This window comes from Pan paniscus, chromosome 4 (assembly GCF_029289425.2).
Source record: "Pan paniscus chromosome 4, NHGRI_mPanPan1-v2.0_pri, whole genome shotgun sequence".
NCBI classification, from domain to species: domain Eukaryota; kingdom Metazoa; phylum Chordata; class Mammalia; order Primates; family Hominidae; genus Pan; species Pan paniscus.
Window position 1 is genome coordinate 71,298,375 of NC_073253.2, and position 27,095 is coordinate 71,325,469.

Consider the following 27,095-nt stretch of genomic DNA (forward strand, 5'->3'; position numbering starts at 1 on the left):
CATTTTTTATTGTGTCTATTTGATTCTTCTCTCTTTTCTTCTTTATTAGTCTTGCTAGCATTCTATCAATTTTGTTGATCTTTTCAAAAAACCAGCTCCTGGATTCATTGATTTTTTGAAGGGTTTTTTGTGTGTCTATTTCCTTCAGTTCTGCTCTGATCTTAGTTATTTCTTGCCTTCTGCTAGCTTTTCAGTGTGTTTGCTCTTGCTTCTCTAGTTCTTTTAATTGTGATGTTAGGGTGTCAATTTTAGATCTTTCCTGCTTTCTCTTGTGGGCATTTAGTGCTATAAATTTCCCTCTACACATTGCTTTGAATGTGTCCCAGAGATTCTGGTATGTTGTGTCTTTGTTCTCGTTGGTTTCAAAGAACGTCTTTATTTCTGCCTTCCTCTCGTTATGTACCCAGTACTCATTCGGGAGCAGGTTGTTCAGTTTCCATGTAGTTGAGTGGTTTTGAGTGAGTTTCTTATTCCTGAGTTCTAGTTTGATTGCACTGTGGTCTGAGAGACAGTTTGTTATAATTTCTGTCCTTTTACATTTCCTGAGGAATGCTTTACTTCCAACTATGTGGTCAATTTTGGAGTAGGTGTGGTGTGGTGCTGAAAATAATGTATATTCTGTTGATTTGGGGTGGAGAGTTCTGTAGATGTCTATTAGGTCCGCTTGGTGCAGAGCTGAGTTCAATTCCTGGATATCCTTGTTAACTTTCTGTCTCATTGATCTGTCTAATGTTGACAGTGGGGTGTTAAAGTCTCCCATTATTATTGTGTGGGAGTCTAAGTCTCTTTGTAGGTCTCCAAGGACTTGCTTTATGAGTCTGGGTGCTCCTGTATTGGGTGCATATATATTTAGGATAGTTAGCTCTTCTTGTTGAATTTATGCCTTTACCATTATGTAATGGCCTTCTTTATCTCTTTTGATCTTTGTTGGTTTAAAGTCTGTTTTATCAGAGACTAGGATTGCAGCCTCTGCCTTTTTTTGTTTTCCGTTTGCTTGGTAGATCTTCCTCCATCCCTTTACTTTGAGCCTATGTGTGTCTCTGCACATGAGATGGGTCTCCTGAATACAGCACACTGATGGGTCTTGAGACTTTATCCAATTTGCCAGTCTGTGTCTTTTAATTGGAGCATTTAGCCTATTTACATTTAAGGTTAATATTGTTATGTGTGAATTTGATACTGTCATTATGATGTTAGCTGGTTATTTTGCTCGTTAGTTGATGCAGTTGCTTCCTAGCCTTGATGGTCTTTACAATTTGGCATGTTTTTGCAGTGGCTGGTACTGGTTGTTCCTTTCCATGTTTAGTGCTTCCTTCAGGAGCTCTTTTAGGGCAGGCCTGGTGGTGACAAAATCTCTGAGCATTTGCTTGTCTGTAAAGTATTTTATTTCTCCTTCACTTATGAAGCTTAGTTTGGCTGGATATGAAATTCTGGGTTGAATATTCTTTTCTTTAAGAGTGTTGAATATTCGGCCCCACTCTCTTCTGGCTTGTTGAGTTTCTGCCGAGAGATCCGCTGTTAGTCTGATGGGCTTCCCTTTGTGGGTAACCCGACGTTTCTCTCTGGCTTCCCTTAATATTTTTTCCTTCATTTCAACTTTGGTAAATCTGACAGTTATGTGTCTTGGAGTTGCTCTTCTCGAGGAGTATCTTTGTGGCGTTCTGTGTGTTTCCCGAATCTGAATGTTGGCCTGCCTTGCTAGATTGGGGAAGTTCTCCTGGATAATATCCTGCAGAGTGTTTTCCAACTTGGTTCCATTCTCCCCGTCACTTTCAGGTACACCAATCAGACGTAAATTTGGTCTTTTTACATAGTCCCATATTTCTTGGAGGCTTTGTTCGTTTCTTTTTATTCTTTTTTCTCTAAACTTCTCTTCTCGCTTCATTTCATTCATTTCATCTTCTATCGCTGATACCCTTTCTTCCAGTTGATCGACTCGGCTACTGAGCCTTGTGCCTTCATCACATAGTTCTTGTGCCATGGTTTTCAGCTCCATCAGGTCCTTTAAGGACTTCTCTGCATTGGTTATTCTAGTTAGCCATTCGTCTAATTTTTTTTTCAAGGTTTTTAACTTCTTTGCCATTGGTTCGAACTTCCTCTTTTAGCTCGGAGTAGTTTGATCGTCTGAAGCCTTCTTCTCTCAACTCGTCAAAGTCATTCTCCGTCCAGCTTTGTTCCGTTGCTGGTGAGGAGCTGTGTTCCTTTGGAGGGTGAGAGGTGCTCTGATTTTTAGAATTTTCAGCTTTTCTGCTCTGTTTTTTCCCCATCTTTGTGGTTTTATCTACCTTAGGTCTTTGATGATGGTGACGTACAGATGGGTTTTTGGTGTGGATGTCCTTTCTGTTTGTTAGTTTTCCTTCTAACAGTCAGGACCCTCAGCTGCAGGTCTGTTGGAGTTTGCTGGAGGTCCACTCCAGACCCTGTTTGCCTGGGTATCAGCAGTGGTGGCTGCAGAACAGTGGATATTGGTGAACCACAAATGCTGCTGCCTGATTGTTCCTCTGGAAGTTTTGTCTCAGAGGGATACCTGGCCGTGTGAGGTGTCTGTCTGCCCCTACTGGGGGGTGCCTCCCAGTTAGGCTACTCGGGGGTCAGGGACCCACTTGAGGAGGCAGTCTGCCCATTCTCAGATCTCCAGCTGCGTGCTGGGAGAACCACTACTCTCTTCAAAGCTGTCAGACAGGGACATTTAAGTCTGCAGAGGTTACTGCTGCCTTTTGTTTGTCTGTGCCCTGCCCCCAAGGGTGGAGCCTACAGAGGCAGGCAGGCCTCCTTGAGCTGCGGTGGGCTCCACCCAGTTCGAGCTTCTGGGCTGCTTTGTTTACCTCTTCAAACCTCGGCAATGGCGGGCGCCCCTCCCCCAGCCTCGCTGCTGCCTTGCAGTTTGATCTCAGACTGCTGTGCTAGCAATGAATGAGGCTCTGTGGGCGTAGGACCCTCCAAGCCAGGTGTGGGATATAATCTCCTGGTGTGCCGTTTGTTAAGCCCATTAGAACAGCGCAGTATTAGGGTGTGAGTGACCCGATTTTCCAGGTGCCGTCTGTCACCCCTTTCTTTGACTAGGAAAGGGAATTCCCTGACCCCTTGCGCTTCCCGGGTGAGGAGATGCCTCGCCCTGATTTGGCTCACGCACGGTGCACTGCACCCACTGTCCTGCACCCGCTGTCCGGCACTCCCCAGTGAGATGAACCCATTACCTCAGTTGGAAATGCAGAAATCACCCGTCTTCTGCGTTGCTCATGCTGGGAGCTGTAGACTGGAGCCATTCCTATTCGGCCGTCTTGGCTCCACCCCCAAAATTATACAACTCTTAATAGATGCTCTGTTCAAATGGATTATTAACTACATCTAGCTCACTTTCTGTTAGTGTTCTATACCTAGATTGATCCTCATCTATATGTGACAGTTACAGTATATAATAATATGCTGATAATAAACCAATTAAAGACATGGCTTTTAATAGAATTTTAAGACAATCACAGGAGTGGCCTGGTAGATGTCACTTGTTTAACTTATCCAAAGGTACAGAATGATAAACTGTCAGCAAGGACTTTTTTTTCTTCCATTAATTATAACCTTTTCTCGAAATCATTCAAAGTGAGCAATTCTTTGGAATTAAAGAAAGGCAGATGTTTTTGTGTACACAGAAAGAGGAAAGTATAAAATGAAGTAAGTTTATAATTCAGAATTGAAGGGGGTGGAAAATAGATATGAATCCCGGAGTCCTTGAGAGAAAAATTTATTTATTTATTGTTAAAAACATATAGTTATTTGTTTGTTTTTCAACCTTTAGTTTCGGGGGTACACGTGCAGGTTTGTTATATGGTTAAGTTGCATGTTGCTGAGGTTCAGTGTACAAATGATCCCATTACCCAGGTAGTGTGCATGGTACCCAATAGGTTGTTTTTCAGTGCTCAGTCATCTTTCCTCCTCCCCTGACTACTAGTCCCCAGTGTCTCTTTTTCCCATCTTTAGGGAAGACAATTTTAATATGTTACAAGTCAGCAGAAATTGCCATAGCTCTTTCTGCCATCATTATTATAAAAGTAGGACACTGGTGGGCCAGGTGCAGTGTTTCATGCCTGTAATCCCAGCACTTTGGGAGGCCAAGACGGGTGGATCAGGAGGTCGGGAGTTTGAGACTAGCCTGACCAACATGGTGAAACCCTGTCTCTACTAAAAATACAAAAATTAGCCAGGCGTGGTGGCACACACCTGTAATCCCAGCTACTCAGGAGGCCGAAGCAGGAGAATCGCTTGAACCCGGGAGGCAGAGGTTGCAGTGAGCTGAGATCCCACCATTGCACTCCAGCGCTCCAGCCTGGGCAACAGAGCAAGAGTCTGTTCCCCCCCCAAAAAAAGAGTAGGACACTGGTACAAGAAGCCAACAACACAATTCTAGTCTCTGGGGGAAGGAGATAATGGAGCAGATGTAGTCCTAAGAAAAACAGACACTGCAGTTGAAGTTTACACTTAAGGCGATCATATTATTTATAGTTGTTATTTATAATACAACCTGGGATACTTTGGGAAGTGAAAATAGATGGTATTAATTACAGTGGTACACTAACTGTAAATTGGAACCCTGACAAATCAGATATATGTGTTATATGTGCTGTAATGTTAGTATGAAGAATGTATCATGAGTATAGAGAAGGGGGCTTGTAGGTTAGGAAAAACCTTTACTAATCTAGTCTGAGCTAGACTTCTAAAAAATGACAAAGTTGTTCCCCAAGTTGGGTTGAGAAACAAACGGCATGCCAGGTTAAAGGGACCTAGTGCCATCTTACTGTCCATGTTGCTCTGTCTCTGTCCGTATCATTGCCTCTCAAGAAGTGCTTCATGGTTTGTGGTTTTTCTGAAACAGCTATGAAACATTCAGTTGGTTAATTGCACTTCAGTTTTCCTACCTAGGCACTGGTTCTCCCAGCAGTTTCTGCTCATGAACCTCTTTTCTAATGTGTGACTCCCTGTATTCTTGTGTCTGTCTTTATGATCTTGGGGGTAGTGGCTTGCCCTGTGTCCTCAGTTCTCTTACAAATTCAAGAAGAGTTGTTGATTTTTCAGTTTGTTCAGATTTTTACTTGTTGTTAGAATGATGTGATGACTTCCAGGCTCCTGTTGTGTGGAACCAGAAATGAAGTCCATGTTCAGTTTTTAGTATGATAAACTTAACATTTTAGGAACATTATAATCCAGTTAAATTGATTGACTTGCCACTGTAATTGATTGACATGTTTTTCTTTACTATTTTTGCCATTGTATTTATATTTAAAATATACCAATGATCAAAGGATTATTATGTGTTTCAGTTGCTTGAGAGGAAACATGGTTATTTCAAGTATGTAAACGGAAGATAATACTTGTTCTCTGCATTCCAGATGGTTACACCAGAACAAATAGACAAAAATTACAAAGGGGCAGATTTTGGCATCAGTAAAGAAAAAATGTTCTATTTTTCTATCCAAAGATGGAATAGGTTCTCTTGGCAAATTTTGACTTCCTCTGCATAGTTATTTTATCATAAACTAGAGGCCCTCAGAAGATGCTCTCCTTGGGATACAGCCTTTCTCTACTAAATTATATAACTTTTTGAAATTAATAATTGTTAGAATTTCAGGAAATGTTAGATTGTTTGAAGCAATGCTTTTCTCACCTTTTGTACCTGTGGATAAAGGTGAGAAGATGGACTCCCAGTGTCTTCGCTAGTGGAGACAGTTTTGCTTCTGGCTTTTGCAAAAGTAATGCTAACTACAGTAATCTTCATATGCTTTTAGTCATATCTGCTCACAATAATCATAGATGATATTAAAGACATAATTGCATATCAGATTTGTGTAATTGTTTAATTTTGTTCTACTGTTGAAGTCGTGTATGTATCCCAACTTTTCTAGTTGGATATATTGTAGTATTTGTTTATGTGTATTCACAAATACATCATAGAATACATTGTTCAGCTCTACTCCCAGTCCCAGTTTCTCTTTGAAATTTTCAGGAAGGTAGATAAAATGATAAAAGTTAGATTTGTACAGTTAATCTCACGGTGGCTTGGAGATTGGATTAGAAGAAAGAGAGGCAATATAAGCACAGGGAATTAATTCATTGTGCAGCTTTTGCCATAATTTAGGTATGAGTTAGAAGAGCGCAATTGAAATGTGGCTGTGGTTGATAGAATTTAAAAAAAGGAAAAGATGTCAGAAACTTTAAAGAGGAGTAAATAGCACTTTGCTGGCCAGTTGAAGGTGAGAGATCAGGGAGAGGAAAATGTCAAAGATAACTTTTAAGGAGAAATTTTCCCTTAAGGTGGAAAAGAATTTAAAGGACCAGTAATTACTCAGAGTTTGCTTAACTGCCTTTTCTTTTCAGTGCCTCTTTAAGGTGGTTATCAACAAACCTGGTCAGTCATTAACTGTAATAATCATTGTTTCTGAACAGTTATAGATGATAAATGGAAATATATTTAGACATTTGCTTCAAGATTCTAGTCAGCCTCCAGCCCTTCAAGAAAACATTTTATAAGTGATTTTAATTAGAAGGAGCTCATGAGTGTGAGAAACCTTGTATGAAGCCTAGAAGAAGAGATAATGACAGGAACTAAAGCTTTGTTAGGTTCATGCTGCCTGATAGCCATTATATGCATATCACCCTCCTTTCACATACTCCTTTTATAGTTGTTTCTTTTTCCTTCTTCTCTGTCCTCTTGGTGTTTTGCTTCACAGGGCGATTGGAAGGATAATTAGCAATACTTACTGGAATTGGTACATGACCAGACATATACTTCATGCTTAGTAAATGTTGGTTGGACCCTCCTCCTCCTGAGTACTGTTAGCAACAACAACCTGGTCTTAAAAAATGTTTACTCACATATTTATTATTTAATATAGAAAAATAATTCTTGAAAGCCTACTGTGTGGCAGAGACTGTGGTAGGCATTTGAAGATAATTGTAAGCAAGATGTCCTTGTCCTCATAAAGCTTAAAACCCTTCATAGAATCTTGGTTCATGTTATATAATTGTTCACCTGTTTTTTTACTGTCCTGTTTTAGAGTGAAAATATTAGAAATTACAGAGCTACACAGATAATGCTCTAGAGTAAATGACATCTCATCCAAACTACTGAGAGTTTAGGTAAGAGTGATAGAAAATTAAAGGCTAGGTAAGTGATGGGATAGTGGATAAGAATTGAGGGATCCTTGAAGTGACCGTAAGATGTCGGGGAATATATTCTGAGAATATACTTATGACAACATAGTGGCCTGTTGAGTTATCAGCATATTTGGCTTTATTAAATTTGTACTGACTCCTTTAATTTGTTATAATTTACTACTCTTGCATGACTGAAAAAAGTTTAAGGATTTGTTTGAGGTTTCATTAATAACAGTTTTAGATAGAATTATGTATCAAAAAGTACGTCATATGTTATATAAGCAAAACAAATTCTACCTGCATATTAAATGATTTCAGGTAATTCACACTAAGAGGAAGAGGGTCGTAATTTCTAGTATTTGTATAGCACTTTATGGTTTGAATATTTCTATATGGAATATCTAATGTGATCATTAATATAGCTCTGGAAGGTCATTATTGTTTCTACTTTAAAAACGAATTAATCTTGGATCATGAAAGTAATGTACTACTAAAACCCTCATATAATAAAAGTTAATTTAAATAGACTAATGTGTTAAACACTTGCCTGGGCCAGCTGTATAAATTTCACATGATTACTCTGTGAAAATTGGTTATGCTAAACAAGTAACTTTTAATTATAGTCATTATTTATTGAGTAGCTGTTATGGGCTAGGCACTGTGCTAATAAGGAAGTTATAGCTCACATTTTGCAAAAGCATTTTTAAAGTAGGTAAATATTTCCACTTTACATAGAGAAAATGGATGCTCATGAAGTTAAGTGATTTAGCCAAGGCTACATGGTTTAGGGGTGAATGAGCTAGACTTGAATTCAGTTCTTTTTTATTCCAAAGGTTTTTTTTTCCTTTCCATTACTCCGAAGTAGCATGTGCATGCCATCAGTTTTTGGTCATTAATTTACTATAGGTACTTGGATTCAGATTTGTTTAAAAATCAGTTTTGTGTTGTGTTATTTATTGACAGGTAAAGATAACAATATAGTTTATTGCAGCAAGTTATAAAGCAGCATATATTGAAGCCAATTTTATATTAATGTTTACACACATATATACATATGTGTGTGTACATGTGCACATACAGAGAATTGAGCCAAGAAATAAATAAATGAATAATTAGTGAATAATGGTTTATATGTTAGTTTTCTCTTGGTGGTGTATGTATTATGTATCTTTGTATATGTGTGTGTTTAAATATGTAAAGTGTTTTATGATATGCTAATCTTTGTTGAGCTGTAATTAACACAAAATAAAATGTACATATTTTAAGTATGCATTTAAGTGTCATTCAATAATTATCCACTACTTCCAAACAAGATACAACATATTTTTATCCCCTTCCCTAAACCCCCTTGCCTGTTTCCAATTGGTTACTTTATCTTCCAGCAATCACTATCTGATTTCTATCATCATAGATTACTTCTGCTTATATTTGCATTGCATACAAATAGAATGATACAATATATACTCTTGTGTCTGGCTTCTTTTTCTTAACATTTTTGAAATTCATCTATGTTGTATGTATAAGTAGTTTGTTTTTTTCTTATTAATATTGTTTTGGTTTTAAGAGACTGGGTCTTGCTCTGGCACCCGAGCTGGAGTGCAGTGGCACATTCGTAGCTCACTGCAGCCTCAAACACCTGGGCTCAAGGGATCCTCCTGCCTCAGCCTCCCTAGCTGCTGGGATTACAGGCACGAGCCACTGCACACAGCTCTGTTCTTTTGATTTTTGATTAATATTCCAATATGTAGATATACTACAATTTGTTTATCCATCTGTTGATGGACATTTGGGTTGTTTCCAATTTGGGGCTGTTATGAATAAGGCTGCTATAAATATTCTTGTACAAGTATATTTGTGGGCATGTATTTCTAACTGAGAGTGAAATTACAGAATCATAATATTGACAGATGTATGTTGCCAACAGTTCTTTAAAGTGGTTGTAATATTTCATGCTCCTCCAACAGTGTGTAAGAATTCCAGTTGCTCCATAGCCTCTCCAACATTTGATGTTGTCATTCTTCTTGATTTTAGCTATTCTTATAAGTGTGTAATGGTACTTCTGTGGTTTTAATTTTCATTTTCCTGTTAATGATGTTAGGCACCTTTTCTCATACTTTTTGGCCTCTTATCCTCTTTTGCTTTCACATCTATTTAAATCTTTTACCTGTTTTTACATGGGTTATTTTATTGTTGATTTGTAGATGATAGTCATATATTGGTTATTAAAATCTTGTCTGATGTTTGTACTGTGAATGTTTTTTACCCATTTTGTGGATTGTCTTTTCATTTTCTTAATAGTCTTTTGATGAGCAGAGAATTAGATACTTACGTCAGATAATTAACTTTATACTAATTAAGACTGCTTTCTATTGTTCTGTATACTTAGAAAAATATTTAACAGTGATATGTAAAAATGCTTCTGCAGGATGGAAGTGTTAGTAATTTTTTAAAATTTTCTTTGGCTTTTTTATTTTTCAAAATGTCTACAAAATAATGTAACATCAGAAGTACTCTAAAAAATAAACTTTAACATAAATATGTGTAACTTATGGTGACATTAATATATAATACTCCGGTGAATACTATATACGTGCCATGCAATACATGATAATGAAGCACATATAAAACACATTACACTTAGATTTATTATATTTATTTTAAACTACGTTTTCCATTTTTACTTATAAAAGCAACGTAGAGAGATTAATTATTTTAATCTAGTCACAGCCAGGAAGTCTTCATTTTTTTTCAGTTCCTCTCATTTTGTGCATGTTTTTTATACTCATTTAGAGAAGTAAAATTTAGTCCAAGACATAAAAATAAATCATCAGTAATTTTTACCACCTAAAATTAACTTCTCTGAAAATATTTTTGATGTATATACTTTCCTAATTGCAAGAATCCTTGAATTGCTATGTATTATCTCCTTGGGGGTAATTAAGTGTTAACCCTATCCCTTTTCAGCTATACTTAAAGTTTTATACAGTCCTCACTTCCAAAAACATATAAGGCAGTGTAAAGTCAAGAAAATAAATCTCTTGACATTTTGGTTTCTCTCTAAATCTGCATTTTGTTTTTCTTAATAATAGTAATTAGTATGTGAGAGTAATACATTATTTTTTATTTTTTTGAGATGGGGTTTTGCTCTTGTTGCCCAGGCTGGAGTGCAATGGTGCGATCTCGGCTCACCACAACCTCCGTTTCCCGGGTTCAAGCAATTCTCCTGCCTCAGCCTCCTGAGTAGCTGGGATTAACAGGCATGCGTGACCACGCCCAGCTTATTTTGTATTGTTAGGAGAGATGGGGTTTCTCCATATTGGTCAGGCTGGTCTCAAACTCCTGACCTCAGGTGATCCACCCACCTTGGCCTCCCAAAGTGCTAGGATTACAGGTGTGAGCCACCGCACCTGGTCATCCATTAAATTTTTAACTCATCTATTAAAAACAATACCACAGAGTATCTACAGTGTCACAAGTAGAATAGGCAACTCCTCGATGGAAGGACAGGAGAAGACAGATCAAATTAAAGATGGTTGAAATCAATTGTATTCAGCTCTACAATTGAATATATTAAATCACTGGATATTTGGAATTGCTGCAGTTACTGCATTACCTCCAGAGAGATTGATCAGGAATACATGTAGTATTTACAGTCTACACAATATGAGGAAAAGAGACACTGTAATTCTAGTAGTTCTTTTGTATTTTGCTTCCTTCCATTTGAGTAGTTGCCTATCATAGCAGGCTACCCACATTTATTTTTTCCTTTTGTTTTGTTTTGTTTTGTTTTTGAGACAGGGTCTTGCATTGTCTGTTGCCCAAGCTGGAGTACAAGTGACATGATCACTGCCCACTGCAGCCTTAACCTCCTGGGCTCTAGCAGTCCTCCCACCTCAGCCTCCTGAGTAGATGGGACTACAGGTGTGAGCAACTGTGTCTGGTTATTTTTTCCTTTTTTCTCTCATACAGTGATGGTTTTCTAAACTTTAAGGCTTCAGAGAATATCATCTTATTTCTGACCTGATACTTTTCACGTAGTGCTGTTATCCGTAGACAGTTTTAGAGAAGGAAAATTGGAAACACAGAGTAGGAAGAAATAGAGACAGGTAAACCTCTCTTTAAATTTCTTTTTGCTATTTCCATATCTAGTCACCCTATCCCCCATATAAAAATCATGTCAATCTCAGCTTGCTCACTACTTTAAGTGGTGACACTCTAAGGGTTGACAGACTGCAGCTCAAGAGCCAAGTTTGTTTTATTGGAACAGTGCAATGAACTGAATGTTTGTGTCATTCAAAAATTAATATGTCAAAATCCTAACCCATAACGTATTGGTATTAGGAGCTGGGCCTCTGGGAGGTAACTAGGTCATAAGGGTGAAGCCCTCACAAGTGGAATTAGTGCCCTTATAAAAAGGGACCCCAGGGAGCTCTCTAGCCCCATTTCCCCACCATGTGAGGAGACAGTGAGAAATTGGCAGTCTGCGACCTGAAAGAGGAACCAGGACCTGACCATGCTGTCACCCTGATCTTGGACTTGCAGCCTGCAGAACTATGAGACATAAACTTCTGTTGTTTAATAAGCCATTCGGTCTCCATTATTTAGTTTTATAGTATACTGAACTGACTTAATACATGTGAAAAGTCCATTTTCTACACTTGCTTTCTGATCTAAAACATTAGAGTTGCATAGCTGCAACGGAGACTTATGGCCTGCAAAGTCAAAATAGTTACAGAAAATGTTTTTCAGTCCCTGGTCTAGCCCTGGTCTAGGTAAAGAAGAAAGCAGAGATTTCTCATTTTATTACCAGGGAAACTTTAACCTGTTATTTCAAGTTAAAAAGTTCCTCAGCAGCATTGTACCACATGAATGTTAGATGGTAGTTCAGTGTCTAAAATGGCCCTAATACTGTTTTAATTGATCTGGAAGTCAAATACTGTCTGGGAGGTGGAGGTTCTTGGTAATTATATAAAGGAGAAAGCTTTGAGGAGGAGAAGGAGGGAGAAAGGCTGATTCATTTTGGTTTGGGTTAAGAAGGATAACATCTTCATTAGGCAAACATTTGACTCATTGTTGAGTTATCACCACCTGTCAGTTTTTAAATTATGTGCATGCAGTTTGTTGTTGTTGTAATCAGTTTTCTTCCACTTCTATGTTAGATACATTAGAGAGGGAGTTGTCTTGTTTATTGCTATATTTCCAGTACTTAAAACAGTACCTGATCATAATAGCCATTCAGTTAATACTTGTTGAATGAATACACTTAGATATGAGATTTTGCTTTGTAACAAGATTGTGGTTTTAAAAAAATGGCTGCAGTTTGTACCCAGAAAATAGGCAGTATTTAAAAATTTGCAAACCTTTGTAAGGAATCTATCTTTTCAGACTAATCATCGTAACTATTAGTCCTGTTAGATCATTAGATAGCAGTAACTATATTGTCACGAGTTAATCTGTTTGGTGCCTGACAAGCTAATGATAAACTGAAGTAAAATGTTTAGATTATACATTTCCATTAGATGAGTTTCACACTAGCTTCTATGAACCTCAACCCTGACTTTGCAAACTACCATAGGTCCTAAATTATCTAGAGGGTTGTTATAAAATTTTTATGAACTTCTCAAATATAGTTAAATCATCTTAATGCCATTGACTTGCTTATAATTATTCTCCTATAGTCTTTTCAAACAGATACAATTTATAGCAGTGAAAAGATATTACTAAATACAGTGACCTATTCATGGCCCCTTGTAATTCTTTTTAATAGATCCAGTCTCACTCAGTGATGGATCATTCAACTTTCAAAATAACTCCCCAAAATCTCTAAGTATAAAGACATACGCTAAACCAGAAGTCTCTAGCCTGGACTGGTACAGGTCTGTGGTTTGCTAGGAACCGGGCTGCACAGCAGGCAGTGAGCAGCAGGGGAGTGAGCATTACTGCTGGAGCTCCACCTCCTGTTAGATCAGCAGCAGCATTAGATTATTAATAGGAGCACAAACCCTATTGTGAACTGCACATGCGAGGGATCTAGGTTGCGCCCTCCTTATGAGAATCTAATGCCTGATGATTTGAGGTGAAACAGTTTCATCCCAAAACCATCCCCACCCCGGGTCCATGGAAAAATTGTTTTCCACAGAACCTGTCCCTGGTGTCCAAAAGGTTGGGGACTGCCACACTAAATCACTTAAGATTGAATTTTATTTACATTAAAAATATTTCATCTGTCATGAAAATCCAATGATTGATCTCAGCGTGTAGCAACTTCAAAGCAATTGGAAATAGCTAAGTAGTGTACTTAGTGCTTTGACACCACATTTGTTGTCATAGACAACACCCAGTATAACAGAATGGAGTAAGGTAGGCAGACGCAAGCTAAATTTAAAGCAGGACAATGCAAACAGTTTCATTTGACGAGGAAAACACTAATTCACAACAGTTCCTTGCGTTGGTGTTAACAGATAAAAGTCTCAAAGGAAGTCATAATGGCTCTTAAACTAAAATATCAAAAACTTGTTAATGTATTTTAAAAATTGTGCTTTTGTTTTTATTTAAAACAAATAGGATGGTGAAGATTTTAATAGTTTATAGCCATCTGAAGAAATTGACACTCTATTCCAGAGGTGGCAAACTACTGCCTATAAGGCCATATCTGGCCCATGGCGTGTTTTTGTGAAGCATATTTTTAAAGCATTTGTTTCATTACTTTAAAGATGTTGCTTCATTGTCTTCTGTTTTGGACAAGAAATCCGTTGTTATCTTTTTTTTTTGCTTTGCTTTATGTAACTTCTTTTTTTTTTAATCTGGTTACTTGTAAGATTTTCTCTGTCAGTGGTTTTGAGCAATTTGATTATAATCTGCCTAGGTCTAGTTTTCTTGGCTTGTTTTTGTAAAGCAAGTATTTTTTAAAGCATTTTTTCTTTCATTATTTTAAAGATGTTGCTTTACTGTCTTCTGTTTTGTCCTGTTTTGGATAAGATATCCGCCATTATCCTTTTTTGTTTGTTTGTTTGTTTTTGTTTTTCTCTATGTAACTTCTTTTTTTTAATCTGGCTACTTTTAAGATTATCTCTATCAGTGGTTTTGAGCAATTTGATTATAATCTGCCTAGGTCTGGTTTTCTTCATGTTTCTTGTGATTGGCGCTTGTTGAGCATTTTATTGGTTTATTGTTTTCATCAAATTTGGAAAGTTTTCATCCATCACTTTTTTCTTTTTTTGCAAATAAGACTTTATTAGGTACTTTCTCTCTCTTATGTGGAGGATTTGGGTCCTTCCAGATGAAGCTCCAAATTGCTAGACAATACACTGTTTCCTTCAGTTGCAGCAAGTTTATCCCACAGTGGGTGCTCAGGAAAGCATCTTGAGGGTGAATGGGTTTCAGGCCATTCATAGTTAAGTTTGTCTGATGCTATTGTTAGTTAAGATTTTCCTGTGTCATTTCTTGGAAGCAGTTTTGTGTCTCCCTCCAAATAGTCCACCACCTGGCTGCACCCCACCTCCATCTGTCCCCCAGCTACCAGGTAATAGTGAATGGTTCAGAAGGTGCTGCTCTAGGGCAGCCAGGCCTTTAGCTGCAACACAGAACAATGAACAGCAGCAATTTCCAACTCCCCTCATGGGTCTGATGCAAGATCATTTTGATGACCTTCTAGTTGCACAGGATAGAGCAGTAAGACAGCAGAAACACCACTGGCAGCACCTGGCAGGTAACAAGAGCCATGTTTGCAATAGGCCTGGGCAGGCTGGGTGGCCTTTATCCATCATTTCTTCAAGTAATTGCTCTGTTCCCTCAATTCTTTCTTTTCTTTGGGGTTTCCAGTTACACGTATGTTAAGCAGCTTAAAATTCCACAGCTCACTGATGGGGTTACGTCCCAATACATGCATTGTTAAGTTGAAAATGTCTTAAGTCAAAAATGCATTTAATGTACCTAATCTACCAAACATCTTAGTTTAGCCTAGCCTACCTTAAACATACTCAGAACACTTACATTAGCCTATAGTTGGGCAAGACTATCTAACACAGAGCCTATATTATAATAAGATGTATTATATTTCATGTAATATATTGAGTACTATACTGAAAAACAGTGGTTTTATGGGTTCTTGAAGTATAATTGCTACTAAACGTGTATTGCTTTGGCACCATGTAAAGTTGAAAAATTAGGTCTAACCGTTGTAAGTCACAGACCATCTATATATTTTATCTAATTTTTTGGTTTACTCAAACATGGACAGTATATTTGGTCCCTTTTACTACATTGTAGCCATGCTATCAAACAGCTATCAAGTGAAAGTTGTGATGCTGAGATTTTTCTTAGTCTGTTTCATGCTGCTGTAACAGAGTATCTGAGACTGGGAGATTTATAAAATACAGAGATTTATTTCTCACAGTTCTGGAGGCAGGGAAGTCTGAGGTCGAGGGGCCTTTATCTAGTAAGTGCCTTCTTGCCATGTCATCCCATGCTGGAAGGTCAAGAGAGCACTGGAGGTGGGGTGAGGGGAGAGATGCTTGTGAGAGCATGAGCACAAGCAAGGTGGGGGTGTTGCATGCAAGAGAGAGCCAAAAGCTTTTATAACAAACTCACTCTCATGCTAACCCATTTCCTCCTTAACAATCCATTCATGGGGGCAGAGTCTTCATAACCTAATCACCTCTTAAAGGTCCCACTTCTCAGCACTTTCGCATTAGTGGTTAAGTTTCCAACACAACTTTGGGGGGAACACATTCAAATAATAGCAAGATTTAAGATTTTGTGGTTGAGTAATTCCAGGCAATGATACAGAGCTGGACCATGGGTACAGGGGAGTAGAGATGTGAAGTTAATTGGATTCGTCACAGACTTTGAAGTCATTTAAATTAATAGATTTGGGGTGGAGGGTAAGACTTTAAACCAAGAGCCAAAGTTGTGAAGTTTTAATACTGCATGTTTTATGTGTTTGAACAGGAAAATACTCATAAAATTATGTTAAATTGTCTTGTCTTTCCTTCTAGAACCTTCTGATAACTTAAGAGAGATTCTCCAAAATGTGGCCAGATTGCAAGGAGTATCAAATATGAGAAAGCTAGGCCATCTGAATAACTTTACTAAGGTAAGTAACTTGAATTTTTATTATTGTCTAAAATTCTTTGTTCCTTACCACACTTACTAAATGTTTCTTGACCATCATTAAATACAAATTCTTGTGTATTCACTCAGCATTAATGCTTTTTTTTCCTGCTTCTCATGGATTTTGTCCAGTGTATCTTAAAAATGTATTTGTGTAATAGAAGAATTATATCTTTGTTGTAGAAAATTTGGTAGGTTCAGAAAAGAATAAAATCACTGAGAAATTTACAATTCAACCTTTTATTCACATAAGGATGTATTTCTTTTGCCTTCTACTCATTTTACTTGATAATATATGGAACAGGCATACATTGGAGATATTGTGGGTTTGATTCTAAACCAGTGCAATAAAGTGTTGCAATAAAGTCAATGTTGTAATAAAGCAAGTCACAAGTTTTTTGGTTTCCCAGTGAATATAAAAAGTTATGTTTATACTATAGTGTAGTCCATTAAGTGTGCAATAGCATTATGTTTTAAAAAAATGTGTGTACCTTAATTTAAAAATATTGATTAAAAAATACAGTCATCTGAGCCTTCAGCAAATTGTGGGGGTTTTTTTGTTGGTAGAGGAACTTGCCTCAATGTCAGTGGCTGCTGCCTTATCAGAGTAGTGGTTGCTGAAGGTTGAGGTGACTGTAGCGATTTCTTTAAATAAGACAGCAATGAAGTTTGCCGCATTGACTCTTCCTGTCATGAAAGATTTCTCCGTAGCATGCAGTGCTGTTTGATAGCATTTTTTCTTTCAAAATTGGAGTTAGTTCTCTCAAACCCTGCCACTGCTGTATCAACTAAGTTTCTGTAATATTCTGAATTATTTGTTGTCATTTCAACAGTGTTCATAGCATCTTCACCAGGAATAGATTTCATGAAACCCCGTTTTTGCTCATCCATAAGAGGGAACTCCTTCCATTAAAGCCATTTTCATGAGATTGCAACAATTCAATTGCATCTTCAGACTCCCCCTCTAATTCTAGTTCTCTTGCTATTTCTTCCACATCTGCAATGACTCCCTCCACTGACACCTTGAACGCCTCAAAGTCATCCATGAGTATTGGAATAAACTTCTTCCAAATTCCTGGTAGTGTTGAGATTTTGATTTCCTCCCATGAATCAGGAATGTTCTTAATGGCATCTGGAACGATAAATCCTTTCCAGAAGGTTTTCAGTTTGCTTTGCCCAGATCCATCAGAGGAATCACTGTCTATGGTGGCTGTAGTGTTGTAAAATGTATTTCATTAAAATAAGACTTGAAAATCAAAATTATTCCCCAATTCCCTGATTCATGGGCTGCAGAATGGATGTTGTGTTAGCAAACATGAAAACAACATTAATCTCCTTGTAACTGTCAACTCTTGGGTGACTAGGTGCATTGTCAATGAGCCGTAACAATTTGAAAGAAGTCTTTTTTTTTTTTCTGAGCAATAGCAAATACTGTTTTCTCAACAGTATGTTTAAAATATGTAGTAAACCATGCTGTAAACAGATGTGCTGTCATCCAGGTCTTGTTCCATTTGTAAAGCACAGACAAAGCAGCTTTAGCATAATTCTTAAGATCTCTAGGATTTTCAGAATAGTAAATGATCATTGGGTTCAGTCTAAAGTCACGAGCTGCATTAACCCCAGACATGAGTCAGCCTGTCTTTTGAAGCTTTGAAGCTAGACATTGACTTCTCTCTAGTTATGAAAGTTCTCGATGGCTATTCCAGTTGAAGACTGTTTCATCTGCATTGAAAATCTGTTGTTTAGTGTAGCTACCTTGGTCAGTGATCTTAGCAGTATCTGCTGGATAACTTGTTGCAGCTTCTGTATCGGCACCTACTGCTTTACCTTGCCATTTTATGTTATGGAGATGGGTTCTTTCCTTTAACCTCGTGAACCATTCACACTTTTCTTCTGCAGCTTCCTCACCTCTCAGCCTTCATAACATTTAAGAGAGTTGGGGCCTTGCTTGCTCTGGGTTAGGCTTTAGTTTAAAGGAATGTTGGTAGCCAGTTTAATCTTCTATCTGGACCACTAAAACTTTCTATCAGCAGTAAGGCTGTTTTGCCTTCATATTATTTGTGTGTTCATTGGAGTAGTACTGTTAATTTTCTTCAAGAACTTTTCCTTTGCATTCACAACTTGGCTACCTGTTTGTCTCAAGAGGCCTCTCTGGACTTTCTTCACTAAGCTCAATCTCTAATTTGTTTTTAAAGTGAGAGATGGTTGATTCTCCCTTTCACTTGAACACTTAGAGGCCATTGTAGTGTTATTAATTTGCCCAATTTTACTAAGTATTGTGTCTCAGGAAATAGGCCCAAGGAGAGAGGGAGAGACAGGAACAGCTAGTTCGTGGAGGAATTGGAACACACATTTATTAAGTTCATCGTCCTTTATGGGTCCAGTTCATGGTGCCCCATAACAATGATAATAGTTACATTGAGGATCACTGATCACAGATCACCCTAACATAATAATAATGAAAACATTTTTAGTATTGTAAGAATTGCCAAAATGTGACAGACATGCAAAGTGAGCGCATGCTTTTGGAAAAATGGCACCAATGAACTTGCTTGAAGCAGGTTTGCCACAAACCTTCAATGTGTAAAAAACAGAGTATCTGTGAAGCTCAATAAAATGAAGTATGCTTCTAAGTATTCGTATGTAACTACATATGTGTGCCATATTTCATAAATATAGCCATAAGCCCAAAGAACTATATTATAACTTTCTATTTTCCTGATGTTGTATCCCCATTATTTGGATCTAAATTAGAGCCCAAATTGTGGGGGCCCTGGTCCCAAATAAATATTGACTTGATCTCTAATAGCAGCCCAGAATTCTTGAGTTTGATGAGTGGATTGGTATGTTTCTCAGCCTTGTAATGCTGGACAGCCAATTCATGCAAACACTAAAATGCCTGCTATTTTAGGAGATACCCTAAAATAGAAAACAGAATGGGTCTTTGGGCTAACGTTCCCCCCGTGTTTTAGTATATTAAATATAAATTGTTTTTAATGAAAGAATTATTTTATGTTTAATCCTTTGCTGCTCAAAATATGATCCACAGTTCATCAGTATTGGTATCGCCTTGAAGCTTGTTTGAAAATGCACTATTTTAGCCCCACCCCAGACCTACTAAATCAGGATCTACAGTTCAATAAAGAGTCTCAAGTAAATGTATGTGTAGATTCAAGTTTGAGCAATACTGTTTTAATCCTTCCAAATATTCTTTGTCAAGTAATTGAACTGTGACTTGGATTTGATTTTTATTTCATAGAAATAGAAGGGGATGAGAATATAGTCACTATGTAATACAATTTTTTATGTAGTATTGTGCAATAAATATAGGTTGAATTTTTTTCTATAGCTAGAGAAGCAAGTACATAGGCATTTATTTTTCCTTAGTGAAGTTTTAAAATACTTGGGCTGTTTTTTAATATATAAGAGATGATAAAATGATTTTATATGAGGGATGAGAAAGTTTTTTTTTTAAAAAAAACAGCTTTTAAAAACATTGACTAGGTACTGGAGAATGGGCTTTCAAAAGTATGGGCATGTATTTTGTAGTGTGAGTGAATGTAATGAAAATCTTCAAACATCTTTCTTCAACATGGTGGTGAGATAGTGTCAAATCTTTAAGACCCCAACATTGTTCCAAGGTTGCAAAATGCATCTTCTAGTTTCATTGTCTTTTATTAAATTTTATAGTTTTATTTCACCAATCTTCACTCAATTCAAATAAGCCTCACTTGCTTAGTTTTAACTGTTAAAAACAATTATAATAGAGGTCTGTGTCCTGTTTGCAATTATAATTACTGTTATAACCAAGTTTGCACAGCTAGATAATATAGTTCCACATCTCTTGGCAACAGGATTCTGAAAGTTGGGGATGGAGGTAAGAATGGCAGTAATTCCTGTTATTTTACTTTGTTACCAGCATGGGTCTTATAGCAATCTTAAAAATCTAGAATAGTGTTGCATAATAGAAATATAATGTGAGCCACATGTGTAATTTTAAATTTCCTAGTAGCCATACTAAAAAAGTAAAAAGAAACATGACATTAACTTTAATATTTTTATTAAGCCAGTATATCTAAAACATCATTTGATGTAATTAGTATAAAACATTATTAAATGTTATTTTACTATTTTTTCATACTAAAGTTTTGAAAGCAAGTTTATGGTTTATACTTAACAACAAATTTCAATTAAGACTAGCCACATTTCCAGTGCTCATAGTCACTTGCAACTAGTATCTACTAACCACATTGGACAGTGAAGATACACAGCTTTTTGGAACAGGAGTGGCTTAAAAGCCTTCATTTCTAGGAATCTGTTGAACACCTCTTATTCTCCGTTCTCATTCTTCATTTATTTCTGTCTAGGTCCCAGGTTTTCTTGCATTAGGATTAGTTTCCCTTTTTTTCTTTCTTCTTCTCTCTTCAGTTTCCTTGTTTTCTGTTGGTCTAAATTTCCCCCACAGTATTTCACTAAGTTATTCGCTCCACCTCCTCTCTCTTTCTTGATTTGTGCTCCCCCACTCTCTTCTGCCCTTTCTCCTTCTCATCCCTTCTCTACTTCTTCCTTTCCCCCCTTCATCTTCTCTCACTCTTTTCTTCACCCTTCCTTGTCACCTTTCTCTTCCTCCCTCTTTTCTCAGTTCCCTCTCCCCCCTTCTCTCTTCCCCCTCTCCTTCCTTTTCTCCGTTGTACCACTGTAGAGTATGCAGTGTATCTCTGTAATGAAGGCTCTAAACTTTTTGTACTTTTTGTCTTGTTTGTTTTTTGTTTTACCATATCCTTTTTAAAATGATTTTCATATATCCCTCTGGCCTTGGTGCAAGCTTTGTAGCAGCCCCTTTCTTTGCTATGTTGCCATGATTTTAAAATCCTGATAGCCAAACTTACTAAAATTTGTCTGTTCTAAGAGTGAGTACGCCCTGAGTCAGGATCTTAGGGGCTGTCCCATGAATAAAGTCCATGAACTTTGGACTTCATAAAATCTATTTTGGCTGCTTAGTGATGTGCTGGGAAAAGCATGAGCTTTAGATCAAACAGATGGAGACTTGCAGCCCAACTGTGATTAACTGTCAGGGCAATCTTAGGCAGATTTCTTTACTCAGAGGTAATCTTGCTTTCTGTAGAGGCAAGGTCTCAGTCTAGTGCCTGACACATAATATGTGCACTGTAATAGGTAGTGCCTTGATTCAACCTCATGTTTGGTTTTTGTGTTTTGTGTTTTTTTTGTTCTTTTTGTCACTTCTCTAGTTTTTTAGCTGACTGTAAGATGGTGAGTCTGCTTAATAGTTTGAGTTGTCAATTGGTAAACTGTTACTGTAAATCAGGGTTCTTCAATGCTGGCATTACTAACAAATTGAGCCAGATGATTATTTGTTTTGAGAAGCTGCTGTGTGTATTTTAGGGTGTTCAGCACTGCCCCTGGCCTCTACCCACTAGATGCCAGTAGCACCCCCGCCCCGAACCAGTTGTGACAAGCAGAAATGTCTCCAGATATTGCCAAATGTTCCCTGGGAGACAAAATTGTCCCCCATTAAGGACCATTTCTGTAAATAAATGTGTGTGTAGATTTTATTATAAAATTTATTCAAATATGCAGCACAGAACACTGAATTTGATTGTACTGTGTCTTGAATTCCATTTGTTAGAGACCTGGGTTTATAAATATTTAGGTAACTAGTATTCCTATAAAACCTGTAAATTCATTCATTTGCTTATTGAGTAAAATTTAGGAATTCTCAGAAATTTCTGAGAATAGCTCTATAGAATAAGAAAAAAAGAAAAATAATTATGATGCCAGGACTAGTGGAGTTTGTTTGCTACCCTCTTCTGTGTTTCCATTATTTGATAGATATGCCTACTAAATTTTATCTATTTTATTATTTATTGTGGGTTGCTCTGTTACTAAACTGAGTTTCTCAAACACAAAAAAATACTTAGTATTTATTTTTCCACCCTCATATCCCTCTCTTCTCAAAAGCATGTCACATAATATGTGTTTAATTAATGGTATTATATTAGATTGGGAAGATGATGCATTTTAAATATGACTTTTTGTTTTTACTGACATTTGTTTTGTTATTAAGTATAAGCCTGTTAGGATTAAGTTATCTTACTAGAACAGTGACATTAAAATGTTGTATAGGGTGAACTTCAGCTTCAAAACTAAACTTCCTTTTAAGGTATAAAGAAACGGAGCTAGTGATGTGATCCTTTAACCATGTGAATGTCACACACCCATGCTTGCCTTCTGACATCATCTCACTGGATAAAGTAATGTGTATAACAGACTGCTGATGAATATAATCTTAGTATTCTATTTTTATAACTGACAACATGCTCATAATCTAAAGACCTGCTTTTTAAAGATGAAAATATTTCAGCTCGTTTATATCTTAAAAGTTCTCTTTTCCTATATTTAATCTCATATATTTATATTAAAAGCTTTAAAAGAATATTTATTTTGTTCTGCTTTTTAAAAACTTTAAGGTATAAGCTGAGTAAAAAAAATTAAAATGGTAGAGAAGAATATATGATAAAAAGTGAAATTCTTCCCTTTCATACCCTTCCCACCCACCTCCCTGTTCTGACAGAAATAACCACTCTCCAGAGGTAACCACTAGAAAGTATCCTTTTCTGGTATAATTATAAATATAAATGTGTATGTGTATTTTCTTGGGAATTGTGAGATTTAAATGAGCAAAACAAAATGAAGTGTTTACTATCATGCTCAGTTTATTTGCCATTTATTATACAGTTATATGTAATTTATTTACCATTATTACACAGGGTATGTTCAAGGAATGCATCGTTAGGTGATTTCATCATTTTGTGAACATCATAGAGTGTACTTACACAATCCTTGATGGTGTAGTGTACTACATATCCAGGCTATGTGGTATAGTCTGTTGCTCTTAGGCTATGAACATGTACAGCATATTAGTGTACTGAATACTGTAGGCAGTTTTAACACAATGGTAAGTGTCTAAACATAGAAAAGATACAGTAAAAATATAGTATTATAATCTTATGGGACTACAATTCTACATGTGATCCATCATTGACTGAAAAGTTGTTATGCAGTGCATGACTGTAGATGTATATGCAAAAAGGTATTTTTTAAATGACAGCATGATATGTGTATATAAATGCATATGTGTGTATATATATCTTTGTATGTATATGTATATTGACTTGCAGTTTGCTGCTTTCCACATCCCAATATATCATAGCATGCTTTCCTTTTCTATACATATCAATCTACTTTTTTTGTAGCTCTGTGTGTGTGTGTTTGTGTCTAGATTGCCATGTAAAAGACTGTGCCATGGAATTCTAGTATGTGAGATAACATTTTTTAAAATTAGGGTTGTTGTTTCTTTTGCTTATTTAGAAGAACTATTTAACCTTCAGAGTAATACAAGTAAAATGGGAGTAGCATTTAGAACTACCTAGTTTTAACTAGTCATTACATTTTTTAAAACTTGATCATTTTAATAAACAGACAAATTTTTAATACTTGGAGATAATATACAGTTCTGTTGTAACTTTGACAGGATATAATTGTTTATAGCCCTTTTTGAATATTTTAGTATTTGTGTAAGAAAGTCATGTAGATTTATTATAACAAATAACTGATTCACTGATGATGGACATGGATTTTAATAGGCAAACCAGTGACATTATCAAAATCTTTAACCCGTCTTAAAATAAGATTTGTATAATAGTATTTGTTTTGCTTATATAAAAATGTTAAGTTTAACATGTTATACTCATAAAATAATTGTGGGCTTAAGATACTGAATGTTTAACTTGTTTATAAGTAATAAATTCAACAAACTTAATTCATCTTAGCTAAAATATAAAGAAATTATTTGTGTACATAATTAGGAATATCAAATGTTGGATCCTAATTTCAGACAAGACAACCCAGGGGTTGAGACACTGTCAGTTACATGCTGCCACTCTCTTTTTCATTCCTGTTTTCTTTCAGGTTGTCTTCATTCTCAGATAAACACTTTCCACGGGACTAAGATAAAATACATCATCCTTAATACTTCTAGTCTTGAAAAGCAGAGAGTAACCCTCTCTTAGCATCTTTGTATATGAACTCTGATGTTATTTGGTCAGGTTTAGCTAGGCATTGTGACCGATAGCCAATTAAAAAAAATGCATGGATGGCATGGGGAGTGCCAAACCCAATGAAAAGTGTGGTGTTTAATAATTTAGCATTTTATGTGACTGTAAACGCTAATTCTTAAATTTTGTAAAGTCTTTAACAATTTCTAAACATAGTCAATGATTTGTTCTTAATATATAATAACAAGCCTTTATAATAGGGTAGACAGAATTACATTTTAATGACTTACATTAATACAGGAGATAGGATGTCACCAGTAACGGCAAAAATAGTAGTGACGAAACTGCTACCTAATGGTTGAAGATTAATTAGCAACTTGATTATTAGTAGAGGCTTTGCAGGATGTCCATGTTTTAACTCACTCTGTGTTCTTCTATTTCTTCTTGTATCTTTCATAGTATATTAGTCCATTCTCATACTGCTGCAAAGAACTGCCCGAGACTGGGTAATTTATAAAGGAAAGATGTTTAATTGACTCACAGTTCCGCAGGGCTGGGGACACCTAAGGAAACTTACAATCATGGTGGAAAGGGAAGCAAACATGTCCTTCTTCACATGGCAGCAGGAGAGATAAATGAGTGTTGAGTGAAGGGGGAAGGAAGCTCCTTATAAAACCACTGATAGTTCTCTCAGAGGACTTTTTAAGGGGGAAGGAAGTCCCTTATAAAAGCGGTGATAGTGAGTGAGTTCTCTCAGATCTCATGAGAACTTACTCGCTATCACGAGAACAGCATGGAGGAAATCACCCCCATGATTCAAGTATTTTCACGTGATCCCACCCTTGACACATGGGGATTATTACAATTCAAGGTGAGATTTGGGTGGGAACACAGAGCCAAACCTTATAATTCTGCCCTGGCCCCTCCCAAATCTCATGTCCTCACATTTCAAAACACAAACATGCCCTTTCAACAGTCCCCCAAAGTCTTAACTCTTTCCAGCATTAACCCAAAAGTCCAAGTCCAAAGTTTCATTGGAGACAAGGCAAGTCCCTTCCGCCTATGAGCCTGTAAAATCAAAAGCAAGTTAGTTACTTCCTAGATACAATGAGGGTACAGGCATTGGGTAAATACACCCATTCCAAAGGGGAGAAATTGGCCAAAACAAAAGAGCTACAGGCCCCATGCAAATCCAGAACCCAATAGGGCAGTCATTAAACCTTCAAGTTCCAAAATGATCTCCCTTGACTCCATGTCTCACATCCAGGTCACACTGATGCAAGAGGTGAGCTCCCACAGCCTTGGGCAGCTCCACCTCTATGGCTTTGCAGGATACAGCACCCCCTCCTGACTGCTTTCATGGGCTGGAATTGAGTGCCTGTGGCTTCCAGGCGCCCAGTGCAAGCTGTCGGTGGATCTCCCATTCTGGGGTCTGGAGGATAGTGGCCCTCTTCTCACAGCTCCACTAGGCCCCAGTGGGGACTTTGTGTCAGGGCTCCAACCCCACATTTCCCTTCCACAGTGTCCTAGCAGAAGTTCTCCATGAGAGCCACACCCCTGCAGCAAACTTCTGCCTGGACATGCAAGCATTTTCATACACTGTCTGAAATCTAGACGGAGGTTCCCAAACCTCAATTCTTGACTTCTGTGCACCCACAGGCCCAACACCATGTGTAAATTGCCAAGGCTTGGGGCTTGCACCATCTGAAGCAACGGCCTGAGCTCTGTGTTGGCCCCTTTTAGCCACGGCTGGGATACAGGGCACTAAAGACTACACAAAGCAGCAAGTCCCTGGGCCCTGACCAAGAAACCACTTTTTCCTCCTAGGCCTCTGGGCCTGTGATGGGAGGGGCTGCCATGAAGATCTCTGACATGCCTTGGAGACATTTTTCCCTATTGTCTTGGTGATTAACATTCAGATCCTTGTTACTTATGCAAATTTCTGTGGCCAGCTTGAATTTCTCCTCAGAAAATGGGTTTTTCTTTTCTGTTGCATCATCAGGCTGCAAATTTTCCAAACTTTTATGCTCTGCTTCACTTTTAAACATAAGTTCCAATTCCAGATTGTATCTTTGTGAATACATAAAACTGAATGTTTTAAAGAGCACCCAAGTCACCTCTTGAATGCTTTGCTGCTTAGAAATTTTTTCCACCAGATACCCTAAATCATTTCTCTCAAGTTCAGAGTTCCACAGATCTCTAGTGCAGTGGCAAAATGCTGTCAGTCTCTTTGTTAAAGCATAGCAAGTATCACCTTTATTCCAGTTCCCAACAAGTTCCTCATCTCCATCTCAGACCATCTTAGCCTGGACTTCATTGTCCATATCACTATCAGCAATTTGGTCAAAGCCATTCAACAGGTCTATAGGACGTTCCAAGCTTTCCCACATTTTCCTCTGTCTTCTGAGCCCTCTAAACTGTTCCAGCCTCTGCCTGTTACCCAGTTCCAAAGTCACTTCCACATGTCGTGTATCTTTACAGCAGTGCCCCACTCTCTGTGGTAGCAGTTTACTGTGTTAGTCTGTTCTCACAGTGCTATAAAGAACTGCCCGAGATTGGATAATCTATAAAGGAAAGAGGTTTAATTGACTTACAGTTATGCATGGCTGGGGAGACCTCAGGGAACTTACAATCATGGCGGAAGGGGAATCAAACACATCCTTCTTCACATGGCAGCAGGAGGGAAATTGAGTGCCTAGCAAAGGGGGAAGCCTCTCATAAAACCATCAGATCTTGTGAGAACTCACTGTCAGACGAGATTGG

General features: G+C 37.4%; 1 protein-coding gene and 1 pseudogene across 5 annotated transcripts in view; one reads left to right on the plus strand and one right to left on the minus strand.

The window, feature by feature from the left end:
• Positions 1-27,095, plus strand: part of RICTOR (RPTOR independent companion of MTOR complex 2) — a 136,145-nt gene that overhangs the window by 36,437 nt on the left and 72,613 nt on the right. For all 5 annotated transcript variants that reach the window (XM_034960143.2, XM_034960145.2, XM_034960144.2 and 2 more), the window contains one exon: positions 16,143-16,240. In XM_034960143.2, the coding sequence (XP_034816034.2) occupies positions 16,143-16,240 (98 nt within the window). The remainder of the gene's footprint in view (positions 1-16,142; positions 16,241-27,095) is intronic.
• On the minus strand, positions 14,598-14,996 carry LOC134730434 (androgen-induced gene 1 protein-like; annotated as a pseudogene).